The following is a 13,681-nucleotide window of genomic DNA, read 5'->3' on the forward strand; positions in this document are numbered from 1 at the left end:
GACTGGGGTACAGTCATTTTCTCTGATGAATCCCCTTTCTGATTGTTTGGGGCATCCGGAATAAAGCTTGTCCGGAGAAGAAAAGGTGAGCGATACCATCAGTCCTGTGTCATGCCAACAGTAAAGCATCCTGAGACCATTCATGTGTGGGGTTGCTTCTCAGACAAGGGTGTGGGCTCTGCTCACAATTTTGCTTAAGAACACAGCCATGAATAAAGAATGGTACAAAAACATCCTCCAAGAGCAACTTCTCCCAACCTTCCAAGAACAGTTTGGTGATGAACAATGCCTTTTCCAGCATGATGGAGCGCCTTGCCATAAGGCAAAAGTGATAACTAAGTGCCTCGGGGAACAAAACATCAAAATGTTGTGTCCATGGTCAGGAAACTCCCCAGACCTTAATCCCATTGAGAACTTGTGGTCAATCCTCAAGAGGCGGGTGGACAAACAAAAACCCACAAATTCTGACAAACTCCAAGCATTGATTGTGCAAGAATGCGCTGCCATCAGTCAGGATGTGGCCCAGAAGTTGATTGACAGCATGCCAGGGCGACTTGCAGAGGTCTTGAAAAAGAAGGGTCAACATTGCAAATACCGAGTCTTTGCATAAACTTATTGTGATTGTCAATAAAAGCCTTTGACACTTATGAAATTCTTGTAATTATACTTCAGTATACCATAGTAGCATCTGACAAAGAGATCTAAAAATACTGTAGCAGCAGACTTTGTGAAAATCAATATTTGTCATTCTCAAAACTTTTGGCCACGGCTGTATTATCTATGCACATGAGCTTGCACTCGGAACCATTAAACGTTTCAGGTTTGCAGTCGGACGCGCATTCAGGCGGACGCTGCTGCCACAGGCAGCCGCTGGCGTCTGAGTTTAACTAGCCGCTGTTTTTTCCTCGAATTACTACACGAACCCGTGAACTGTTGATCAAATGTGAATACTACAGAAGAGCAGGTTCTCATAAAACTATGTTGTTCATATAATTCAACTACTAAAGAGATCTAAAAATACTGTAGCAGCAGACTTTGTGAAAATCAATATTTGTCATTCTCAAAACTTTTGGCCACGGCTGTATTATCTATGCACATGAGCTTGCACTCGGAACCATTAAACGTTTCAGGTTTGCAGTCGGACGCGCATTCAGGCGGACGCTGCTGCCACAGGCAGCCGCTGGCGTCTGAGTTTAACTAGCCGCTGTTTTTTCCTCGAATTACTACACGAACCCGTGAACTGTTGATCAAATGTGAATACTACAGAAGAGCAGGTTCTCATAAAACTATGTTGTTCATATAATTCAACTACTATCAGCTCATTTTCAACTGCATGAAACCTCGCCAGCCAACAAAATGCAGAGAGGATTAACGTTAGCATCAAAGCCTCGTTTTGATTACGCGCAAGACAAGCGTTTGAAGAGGCTGTTCTCGCTTCATCAAACCTGCTGCTTCGGGACATTTTTCTAACGGCATGATCTAAGCCAAGACGACATACGAGATGTTCACCCTCTTGAGAGATTTAACAAGGCGTATGCCCGCACTTCACCTTTACTCGCGATGACGGAGCGCTGTCCTTTAGCCGAGAAGGCGATGTCGGAGGGCTACGCGCGGCTGCGCTTCAAGGACACGTCGCTGCTGATTTGGCGGCAGCAGCAGGAGCTGGAGAAGGCGCCTCCGACCAGTTACCTGAGCCGCAGTCAGAGCTCGTGGTACAGCCAGTATGGCAACCAGGCAGTTGTGGTACGGGACAAAACAAGACTGAAAGACTCCGATAGCACTGGACAATCCCGGATTTGTGCTGTTATGTGATCGTGGTATTCTTCTCGTGACTGATAATTCGCTTCACACACATTTGATTGTTACCGTCCATCAACAGAACTGCGATCTGTCCACAATCCACATGTCATTGTTCAGACACTCGGGTGTTCATGCTTACACTGAGATTCATGAACAATGCATCATACAGTATTTTGAACATTTATACAGTGCCACAGCAGTGTAGATGGAGGAACATCACCTGTTTATTATAGTTACTGACTAACGAGTACTAAAACTCCACTATCCTAATTTGAACCCAGATTCAAAGTGAGCACGTATTTTATTTTACTGGATATCCCAATTGAACAAACTACCTCATTCAAGTTAGTGAAAATGTTTTTCCGTGGAAAAAGATAACGAAAGTATCCATCAATCTATCTGACACTGCATTATGCATTACACGAGTGGCCCAGTGATTTGTAGTTTAATATATATATGAACCTCTACAATTTTGTAATGTGAATTACTTTTTTTTTTCACTCAAAATGGTGACAAACTTATTTATATGCATTGTTTTATATTAAATATGAAATCTTAATAATACAGTAATACACTAATAATAGACGCTGTAAGTATTATGTATGTTGTATCGATTTTTCACATTTCCTTTTATGGAGCTTTGATGCCTCCAATGTGAAAATGTTTGTTAAATCGAGATTTAAATGACTTAAACTGGCACATTTTGACAGCTTGACATTACACTGCTCAAGAAAGTATTTTCCATCCTAATCTTGCGTTTTAACGTCTTCTACAAATACAAAATAAATAAAAATAGAAACATCAAGTGCACTCAAATAAATATATCTACATAGTAAAAAGACACTCCTATGGGTTTTTGTGATTTATTTACGAAAAACGAGGGGCTCAGTGTCCAAATCTCAGATTAGCTTATACATCAGATATTACCATGTAAATCTGTGCCAAAACATACTTGTCAACTTGCTTTAACTTGCTGAACTTAACATATGCAGTGCTACCGATTTTAAAATTTTACTCGAAAGAATGACATTTACATGTTATAAACTGCTCAAAAAGGTTTAAGAAATATACTGTAAATTGGCATGCAATACACAAATGTTCTCTCTCTTTCTCTCATAAAAAAGAACTAAAATACTTAGACCCCAAGACAGAGTTGACGAATAAGTAGTGAATATACATTTATATCTGTAATTATATATCCTATGTATCTTTATATCTCTGTCTGCATCATGAAGCTCAGTTGTATTTACTGGACTCTGCTGGAGGAATTGAGGAACAGGAGCTGTAACAAAAATTATCTTAGAGACAAGGTAAGTTATAGTCACAAGGAGCATGTAATGCAATACAGTGGTATAATGAATAAAGTCAAAACATAATTAAAAGCATCCTACATATAAGAAGAAAACCAATGAAGTCACTTCACATCACGATTTTTGATGTATTTTCATGATTAAAAAAAAATCTAAAAATTCTATACACATTGGCTTCAACTTGATCAGTTATACCGGACCCATTTTACTTTATTTTAGTGTGCCAACTAAACGTAAGGCAACAAGATCACATCCAATGATTTTGAGGGGTTCAGAGTTCAATTCAAGGCTGTTAAATGAAATAAAACCTTGCCAATGCCACAAATGCGTGGCATTACTGCAGCCAAAAGAAGAAAGAGAAAATAACCTCTAATACATTCATATTTTTTTATAAAGATTATCAGTCATGGTCCATTTCCAAACTATTCTGGATACATGGCAAGAGGTGTCTAGGTACCATTGAAAGCATTCAATACACCATTTGAGAAAAACTAAAGTAAAATAAAGTTATTAAAATTGAGAACATACATTAGTTGTAATACTTTCAACTAAAAATAACTATTGTCAAACACATATCCTTCTGAAAATAAATCTAGCACTGCTGCTTGAAATCTTCTCAAAGAGAAATGCTCAATTTCATCTTTTTCTTAACCGAAATCTCCTTTAAGTGGCTATTTGTGCAAGAAAGCTAGTCTTCACTTGGTTTTCCCCATGGAAGAATTTCACTGAGGCGGATTCATTCCAATCTGCAGCCTTGTGGGTGTTTTTAACATCTGAATGTATTTTACCATTATTTTTGATCTCCCCCCCCCCATTTCATACATACTGAATTTAAATCACAACTTTGATTGTCCTATGAGTGGACTTAGTAAAGATGAGGCATATCAGATAGAACGTAGGAAATGAGAGAGTTAGGGCTAGGGTAACCTACATATTAATAGTAAAAAAATAAAATAAAGTTGACAATCCGAATAAAAAAAACAAACGAATGAGCGTATGATATAGATTAAAAACGAACAAACAAAGAAAAATTCCAACATAATTCTACATCAAATACTGAGACCGCATCGGAAAAGAAAATGTACAGTTGAAATAGCCAAAAATTATTGCGAAGCCTCTGAAAACGGTTTAATAATTATACTGACCGTTTCCTGATGCAGTCTAGAGTACTAGTGAGTTAAGCTGAGCTGAATTTCTTACATTTAAACTGGTTAACTGGAAACATTTCTGTTGAAAACACATAATTTTGTGCCTTTTTGGATTAAAAAAAATAAATAGATTCTCTTAAAAATGGTAGCAATGAAGAGTATTATCATAGTCAGCAAAATAAATGTGGAATGAGTTGAAAAGTCATGCCAACATGACAGAACCACACAAGAGTGAGAGAGCTGATAATTCATTGTTCCTTCAGATTTTGAGACTTTGTGTAGCTACTCGATCAGTAAAAATGCAGCCAGGCATTTGTCAGTTTTTCCACTAATGCATGTTTTCAGTATGGATCTAACGAGCAGCAACCTAAAGAAGAAAGAAAGAAAGAAAAAACAAAACAACGGACACAGAACCGTTTCACCTCCACAACTGACAGATTTTCAAAAAAAAAAAAAAAAAATCTTTTTTGTCTTTTTTTTCTTTTTCCTCTGGTGATACCAGGCGTTTCCCTTTGAGGGCCAGCGAGAACCTTAAAACTGCTAACTGCTTGACAACTCTCCTCTTTGTCTGAGCCAAGAGCATGCTACAAACTATTTTAAAATATCCTCTGCCATCTGCAATGCGTCTAGCTCTTTAGAAAATGGGCCTTCAGAGAGATACTATCATGACAACACACACTACTCGTTAGAAAATAGAGGAGGTTGAAGTATGTGGCGTGCCGACTGGAGTTCAGTCTGAGTCACTGCTCTCGGAGCTGGAGCCGCTGGAGCTGCTGCTGCCCGAATCTGAAGAACTGCTGCTGCCACTCAGCCGAGATGGCCCACCCCCCTGCGCTGACCCCGCCTTCTCTGCTGGGAACAGGAAAGACAAGTGATTGCGACCTTCAATATGTGTGAGAAAAACGAACACTGAAGGTGCATATTTTATGCAACCCATTTCCGTTAAGAGCTTTGTCTCTATATTGTTATCTTAAACACCTTTACCCACACCTGCAGCTGTGTATTATGATAAAGCAGAGACATGCACAAAGAAAGCAAAGAACTGGTCTTGAAAATAATGTTCTTTTTAGCAACATCATATGACCCCTTTAAAGAAATAGCAAAATATAGCGCTGACCCAATATGGTAAGAGAGAGTCCCAACAAGTGATCTGAAACTGGGGCCAGCAGTCCACCCTTGTTGTTGAACCCTGCAAACCCTTTTCAGTGTGTGAATAGCATTTCATATGAAGGTCTGACAGAAGCCCTTTGATCAAGTTAGTCAAATTAGTGAAGCAAAAAGCCTATCCTTATCTCTGTTTTCTTATCCTGCCCTCCTAAATCTAACCCAGTTTGGTCACCTGTCTGCTCACATCTGCACACTACCACACAGGTACCTTTTTTGGGTGGTTTCTTGTTGTTGTTGTTCAGTTGTCCGCTCACGTCCTGTAGCCTCTTTTCTAACTCTTTCTTCTTTTCCTGAACCAGTTCCTCTTTAGACTTGGCACTCTTTTTCCCAGTGCCCGCTGCAGGAGACACACAGCGGTGACCGGTGAGTAACGGGTTGCCCTCGTAGCCCACCGCCGTGGCAACAAGCAGCAAAAAGCACTCTACTACACTGGTTTTTAACAACTTTGTGTTAAAGGAATCTATCAGGTTTGATGCAAGTTAAGGCCAAATGGCAGCATTTGTATATAACCAGAAAAAATCATTTAGACTCGTTCCTCATTTTCTTTTTTCTTTTTTAAAACAATTATCTAGGTTCCATTAAGGCACTAACAATGGAAGTGAATGGAGCCACTTTTTGTAAGATAAAAAAAAATAAGATTATTTTATGAAACAATTACATAACTTATTCTGTTAAAACCTTTATATTTGAGTTGTAAAGTTATTCTCATAATTTTTAGTTGGTGTTGTGGGAAAAAAGTGAAATTCAATATAACCTTTAACAGAAAAGGTTAGTAAGCACTTTCTTCAAACTAAAACAATGTTAACATATATTGTTTACATCTTGTTCATTTTCTCTATTGTCTTTTTGTCCGATTTTCAAATACTTTTTGCTTCAAATCAAAGTTTGTAATGTTGTGATTCACTGCGTAGCTGGTTGGTTTGGTTAATGGCTTAGAACTTTGGCTTCGAACAGACGTTTTTAAAAACCTTATGGGAAAAATGAATGGGAATGAATTCCAGAACCACTGCGTTCACTATTGCACTCCATTGAAACAACAGTGTGTATTTTATAGTTCTGTCAAACGATTAATCGCATCCAAAATAAAGGTTTTTGTTTACATAATAAATGAGTGTGTACTGTGTATATTTGTTATGTATATATAAATACAAACACATGCATGTATACATTTAAGAAAAATATATTATGTTTATATATTAAACATATTTATATATAATATAATATAAATGTATATACATGTAAATATTTTCGAAATATATACTGTATGTGTGTGTATTTATATATACATAATAAATAAGCACAGTACACATACATATATTATGTAAACAAAAACGTTTATGTAGGATGCGATTAATCGCGATTAATCGTTTGGCAGCACTAGATTTTAACATTGATGGACTGACCCTGTCATTTTTTTTTTTTTATTATAGGAGGGACAAGTAGAAATTACTTTTTGCATTAAATAGCATTAGGCCACAAATGCTGTCGATTGAGCTTAACTATTAATGAACTCAGAATATTCCTTTATGAAGTATGAGTAGTGCAGTGTGCACATTAATTACATGTACACTGCGTTCAATTTGGAAATTCATAGTCTGATCAAATGTTCTCTATTTTATACTGATGTACTCTTTAAACCCTTGAAGCTTCACTTGGAGGTATTAATAGGGAAAGCACATGTAAGATAATCCACCAAAAATCATGCAACACATTGGAGAAGGTGAGTACTCCCAGCTCAAAGGAGGAAATAGCACAGTCCATTTCAGCTTTTAGAGCAGACGGACCAGGCAAGAAAAGAGAGCTGCTGGTCTCTAAAATACTGTAGTAGCAACACATCTGCAGAGAAGGAAAAGAAAGGCACTTACGTAAAGGTTTGCGCTGCTTTTTCTGTAAACAGGACTTGACGTATCGTTCGAGCTCACGCAGCGTGGAAGGCTTGAGCGTTTCGAAGTCGATCTCGATCTCGTCTGGGTTGGAGTCTCGCAGCGACGGCTCACGCGACTGGATGATGTGGACCACACGGCCCAGTTTCTCACCCGGCAAACGGTTGATATCCAGGCTGAGCTGCCGTTTCTCGTCGTAAGACATGGGAAGAGACTCCTCCTCGTCAGACTCGTAGTTTGCAGAGCCAGGTTTGCCCCCCTTTTTCGGTTGCCTGTGGATTGGAGGTGTAGATTGCTCAAAGGCTTCGTGACCTTAACTTTACACATAAGACTGAACTGGCATGCTGAGATTGAGATAGTGACAGTATGCTCACATCACCACTACTACCAATAAATGGAACATTGTGTGTTATTGCATTGCTTTGACTTACACTGATGTCATATCTCAATATTATAACTTTGACCAACATGTACAAGGCAGGCCTAATAATCAGCGGATATTTTCAGTTGATTATTGGTTAATAATTGTGCCTGCTTGGCCTATTAGCAAGTGTCTGCCTTGTTTTCCTTTCTGTGGAGCTTCAGTTTTCTATGGAAGCCTGTTTCCGCAGAGTGAGAGATAAACTTTAAAATAAGAAACAAGGTCAAAGAGAAATAAGCTGCAATAATGAAAGATAGTCACAATTATATATAAAGTTATGGCAAGAGACATACACTACTGTTCAAAAGCTTGGTATCAGTTATATATTTTTTTTCTTTTGTTGAAAGAAATCATTATTTTTATACAGTAATGAAGCATTAAATTGATCAAAAGCGAATTTAAATACATTTATAATGATACAAAAGATTTTGGTTTCAAATAAATGCTATTTTTTTTGTACCACAGTTTCTACAAAAATATTAAGAGCTCAACTATTTTCAACATTTATAATAATAAGACATGTTTCTTGAGCAGCAAATCATCATAGAAGGATTTGTGAAGGATCATGTGACACTGAAGACTGGAGTAATGATGCTGAAAATTCAGCTTTGCATCACAAAAATAAATAAAATTTTAAACCGATTTTAAAATTATAACAGTATTTCACAAGATTGCAGCTTTTACTGTATTTTTGATCAAACAAATGCAATCTTGGTGAGCATAAGAAACTTCTTTCAAAAACCTAAAAGATATTTTGAACGGTAAAGTCCTAATTATGAGAAAAAGTTGCAATTTATTAAATGTATAAATTTTAAATTTATTTATTAACCTATTTTATTTATTATTTTTAATCAGAGGTGGAAACAGGTTTGCATAGATTTCAGATATTTTAGAGGGAATTTGAATAAAAATGATGTCAAATGTGTACATCCCATTGCCTAGTAAGACCTACATAATAAAATATAGAATGTCTAATGTTGCCTAATTATATGGCTAATTATTTGAAATTATATCATATAAATATATAAGCATTATATTTAACAAACTGTCACCATTCTTTCTAGATATCACACAACAAAAAAACATAACCACTATAAATGGGATCAAAAAGGTATCATACAGTTAGTTGTAAATATCTCAACTGTAGAAAACAAGCTAACCTCGAGGTGGATGTGCTGTTGGGTTTCCGCGCGGAGGTCTTCTTCTGCTGAGTTTGCTTATTCGTTTGTGAGGACTTGGCCTTTTTGTCATCTTCCACCTTGACCTTGCTTTTGTCTTTGTCCTTCTCTTTGTCTTTTTTCTTCTTCTCTTTCTTTTTCTTTGGTTTGCTCACAGGACCCTGTGACAGAGCGGCTAGCTGTTCATGAACAGCCTTCAGCTGAGGAGGAAGGTGGAGGGAATGGTTAGCAAGCAGGGGGATGGGGCATGCTGCATCGAGGCTAATGTAAAAGACTGGGATCTTAGCTGTGCGGGGACAGATGATGGGACTGGTGATGAAGGGAAGAGTTTGAAGGATACTGAATGACATTTGTCACCTACATATCTCCCATTTTCATGGAAATGCTCTCCCCAGAGAAGAGGACTCTTATTTTGAAACATTTGCCAAGCCCAGCAAACTTTTGTTCACTTATGAATTCTTAGCAAACAAAATGGGCATAATCATATTTAACTACTTTAAAATTCCAAATATTCAAATGTCACAGCGCCTTAATCAAACAGTTCTACAAAGACAATATCTTTGTCCAGTATTTCTGAAAAACCCACATGTAAGCAGTTTAAATTAGGCATGAATTGAAAATTCACCCTAGGGCTGGGCAATAAACAATATTTGATCAAGACTGCAATAACATTGGTGTTCATGTGTGTGTGTGTGTGTGTGTGTGTGTGTGTGTGTTTTTGTGTGAATGAATGGCGTAGTTTCGTCTACTACACAAGCTCAAAAATGTGTGACGCTCACTGTGTTTTCAGAGTCTGCCGTCTCGATATATGAGAACATGAACTTCATCTCCAGAGCTGCTCTGAGAGTCACTTCAACAGCTTTTCATTATTTAATTTGAGAAAAACTACAGTCAAACACACAATGAAACTTAAAGATTAAATCATAAAACAGAATTAAAAAAATTATTAAAATGTAGCTAGTCTGTGGCGTTATGAACAAGTTATGTTTACATTCATTCTCCAGGTCTAACAAACGCGTGGAAAGCATTTCCTTCCCCATTAATGGTAACTGAATAGTGTGATAAATGTCAATTTATTGTGATAAAATTTTTGGCCATATTGCCCAACCGTAATTCACCCTATTTTCTAAATGCAAATTACTGATTGTATTGTGAAGGATTAATCCATGCAAGTTTCATTGTTTTTTTTTTGACTAATTATTTATTCTCCAATCATTTTGTCCACTTAAACCCTGCCACTTTTTTACAACCAACTGCATGCTCATATTCAAATCTGCATCTATCCAATCAACAACCAATGGACAGGATCAAATCTCTGCACTACACATTTTTATTTTTTTAATTTTTTGATAATTCATTCTACTTCTGTTTCATGGCAACATTAAACCTCCTTTAAAGAATGAAAAAGACTTTACCATGATGATTTGGAAGCACTGGAGACCACATCCCGGCAAAGAATTTGGATTCTCACTGACAAACATGCCAGTCAATGACATTCACAGAGCAAAGAGGGAAACAGAGCCAAAAGACTAGCTGAGTGACAAAGCAAGCTCACTTGAGGGAGATGCCCAGCTCAAATACACCCCATAAAGCACCACCTTAACCCTCTACCGCTCAAATAAGAAGAATGAAGGAGTTAGTGGGGTGGGGGACCGGGAAGTAAAAATATCATTCACCTGAAAATGTTTGGCACACCCGTTTTTTGTCCCCGCCCTGTTACCATTGGGCTGCTCCACAGCGAATTGCTGGGAAAAAAGCCAAAGTGAAATCAACGGACAAAATAGTCATTCTCAAAAATGTATTTTAACAACAGACTGTGTAATGATGAGAGCAGAGTAACTACAATTGACATCAATATGTTTGACACTGAGAGATAGCAAAATTAAAAATTGTCATCTGAAGTTTGACAGCATGCAAGCCAATGTATACCAAGATGCCAACACAAACTGCAGAGGCGGTAGAGGGTTAAACCTTCAGTCCAGGGTGAAGATGGGCAGTCGTTTCCAAAACATTACGAAAACAAGAGACATTAAGGAAAAACAAAAAAAGTCCAAATGATTCTGACACAAGAAGTCAGACTGAGGAGGTGGTGGTGAATGTGAGGGGGAGTGGGTGTGGCCTCTGCCTGTCTCTCCACCCTTGGTTTGGATCTTGGTCCTCAAGTGGTGACACCCACCTGTTTGCCACTCACCTGTTCCTGCAGCTCAGCCAGCCGAGTGGCCCGTTCCTCCTCCGAGTCGGAGCTGGAGCTGGAAGAGTCCACGCTGCTCTCGCTGCTGCCGGTGCTTTTGCTCACCACTGCCGTGGCCGACACCGCATTGGGTGAGGACGGCTCTACGGGTTCATCGGGCATCTTAGCGAATTTCATCTCAAACACATCCTGCAGGACATGGACAAATATGATTGGTGAGATCTGAAAGCACATGATAAGGCACAATGGCTCAGTGTCAAGCGTCGCACCTGGAGTTTTCTTGCCATGGCAACGACCTCGTGATCGGGTGGGTTGTATTTGTAACAATTTGAGAACATTAACCGAATATCTGCTGCGAAACTTTGGGCGTCTTGGTATTCTCGACTGTCCATCTTTTTCTGGAAAAGAGAAATTGCATGCGACACAGTTTAGCTTTATAAAAGTAATTTTTTTTTTTAAAGATTTAAAAACTAAAGAAACATACAATAAATCTTGGATATAACACTTCAAAGAAAAGCTTATTATATAAATATAATAACTAATGTATATATGATGAATTCAGAATAATTGGGATATTTTTATAAAAAAAATGCAAAGTGTCCCAATTTACCTGAATTCTCTCTCTATAATAAATAGTTTTCTTTATAGAAATAAATGATCTTTTAAAATAAAACGTTTACCATATAAATATAATAACTAAATATATATACACACACACACTCAATAGTTTATTTATATCTTTATATATCTTTGTGTGTACGCGTGTGTAATTAAATGAAAGAAAAGTGAATTATATAAATATAAGAAACTATAACTAATAAATGTTAGTTTATTTAAATCAATACAATTATTTAGAATGATTTACTATACACACATGAAATAATTCAAATAAATTAGTTATAATAAAGTTATAATATAAACTACTGTGTGCATATACATATAAAATTCAAAATAAAGTTTATTATATAATATAGAAACATATATGTGACATATATGTCTCAAGTCGCTGGGGTATATTTGTAGCAATAGCCAAAAATACATTGTATGGGTCAAAATCATTGATCTACGGGTTCATCGGGCATCTTAGCGAATTTCATCTCAAACACATCCTGCAGGACATGGACAAATATGATTGGTGAGATCTGAAAGCACATGATAAGGCACAATGGCTCAGTGTCAAGCGTCGCACCTGGAGTTTTCTTGCCATGGCAACGACCTCGTGATCGGGTGGGTTGTATTTGTAACAATTTGAGAACATTAACCGAATATCTGCTGCGAAACTTTGGGCGTCTTGGTATTCTCGACTGTCCATCTTTTTCTGGAAAAGAGAAATTGCATGCGACACAGTTTAGCTTTATAAAAGTAATTTTTTTTTTTAAAGATTTAAAAACTAAAGAAACATACAATAAATCTTGGATATAACACTTCAAAGAAAAGCTTATTATATAAATATAATAACTAATGTATATATGATGAATTCAGAATAATTGGGATATTTTTATAAAAAAAATGCAAAGTGTCCCAATTTACCTGAATTCTCTCTCTATAATAAATAGTTTTCTTTATAGAAATAAATGATCTTTTAAAATAAAACGTTTACCATATAAATATAATAACTAAATATATATACACACACACACTCAATAGTTTATTTATATCTTTATATATCTTTGTGTGTACGCGTGTGTAATTAAATGAAAGAAAAGTGAATTATATAAATATAAGAAACTATAACTAATAAATGTTAGTTTATTTAAATCAATACAATTATTTAGAATGATTTACTATACACACATGAAATAATTCAAATAAATTAGTTATAATAAAGTTATAATATAAACTACTGTGTGCATATACATATAAAATTCAAAATAAAGTTTATTATATAATATAGAAACATATATGTGACATATATGTCTCAAGTCGCTGGGGTATATTTGTAGCAATAGCCAAAAATACATTGTATGGGTCAAAATCATTGATTTTTCTTTTATGCCAAAAATCATTAGGACATTAAAGGTGACATATCATGAAAATCTGACTTTTCCAGGTTTTAAGTGCTATTATCAGGTCCCCGGTGCATCTACCAACCAAGGAAACGTGAAAAAGACTAACTCAGTAACTTTGTTTTGGTAAGCCTTTTTCTGCAAGCCTCTGCAAAAACGAGCGCGTCTGATTTCGCTCCCTTGGTGACGTTGCAAAGAGAACTCATTATAATATTACCGCCCCTTTATCTGTAAGTTTCCACCCACGGCGCCGTTATTTTGATTTCGCAAGCGACAACAGTGTACCAGCTCTAATGCCATGACGAAATTTTGAGCAAAGCATGCTAACTGTTCTGTCTTTGGCTGCACAAATGAGCACAGAACAGTATTTACAGTCCCAGCCTCAGAGGAGACAAGAGAGCAGTGGATTTATTGATTTATTTATTGTATATTGCTGCTGCCACAAATCTAAAATAAACATATTTCCCAGCTGTTTACCTTCACAGACACAACCGACTGTTTTTGTAGTTCATGTGTGTTTTTAACGTAAACTTGTGTGTGAATGAGAACTTAGTTTAGTACTCACATGCTGTGTGGT

At 36.8% G+C, this 13,681-nt stretch overlaps 1 protein-coding gene across 1 annotated transcript in view; it reads right to left on the reverse strand.

The window, feature by feature from the left end:
• Positions 1–4,821: 4,821 nt before the first annotated feature.
• Positions 4,822–13,681, reverse strand: part of LOC107672563 (bromodomain-containing protein 3-like) — an 18,581-nt gene continuing 9,721 nt past the window's right edge. Inside the window, exons 7-12 of the mRNA XM_016465803.1 lie at positions 12,288–12,416; positions 11,099–11,287; positions 10,584–10,652; positions 8,890–9,107; positions 7,291–7,580; positions 4,822–5,107 (exon numbers count right to left, since the gene is read on the reverse strand). Of these exons, the coding sequence (XP_016321289.1) occupies positions 4,989–5,107; positions 7,291–7,580; positions 8,890–9,107; positions 10,584–10,652; positions 11,099–11,287; positions 12,288–12,416 (1,014 nt within the window). The 3' untranslated portion in view covers positions 4,822–4,988. The remainder of the gene's footprint in view (positions 5,108–7,290; positions 7,581–8,889; positions 9,108–10,583; positions 10,653–11,098; positions 11,288–12,287; positions 12,417–13,681) is intronic.

Source organism: Sinocyclocheilus anshuiensis, unplaced genomic scaffold, assembly GCF_001515605.1.
Source record: "Sinocyclocheilus anshuiensis isolate Anshui unplaced genomic scaffold, SAMN03320099.WGS_v1.1 scaffold176, whole genome shotgun sequence".
Classification (NCBI taxonomy): domain Eukaryota; kingdom Metazoa; phylum Chordata; class Actinopteri; order Cypriniformes; family Cyprinidae; genus Sinocyclocheilus; species Sinocyclocheilus anshuiensis.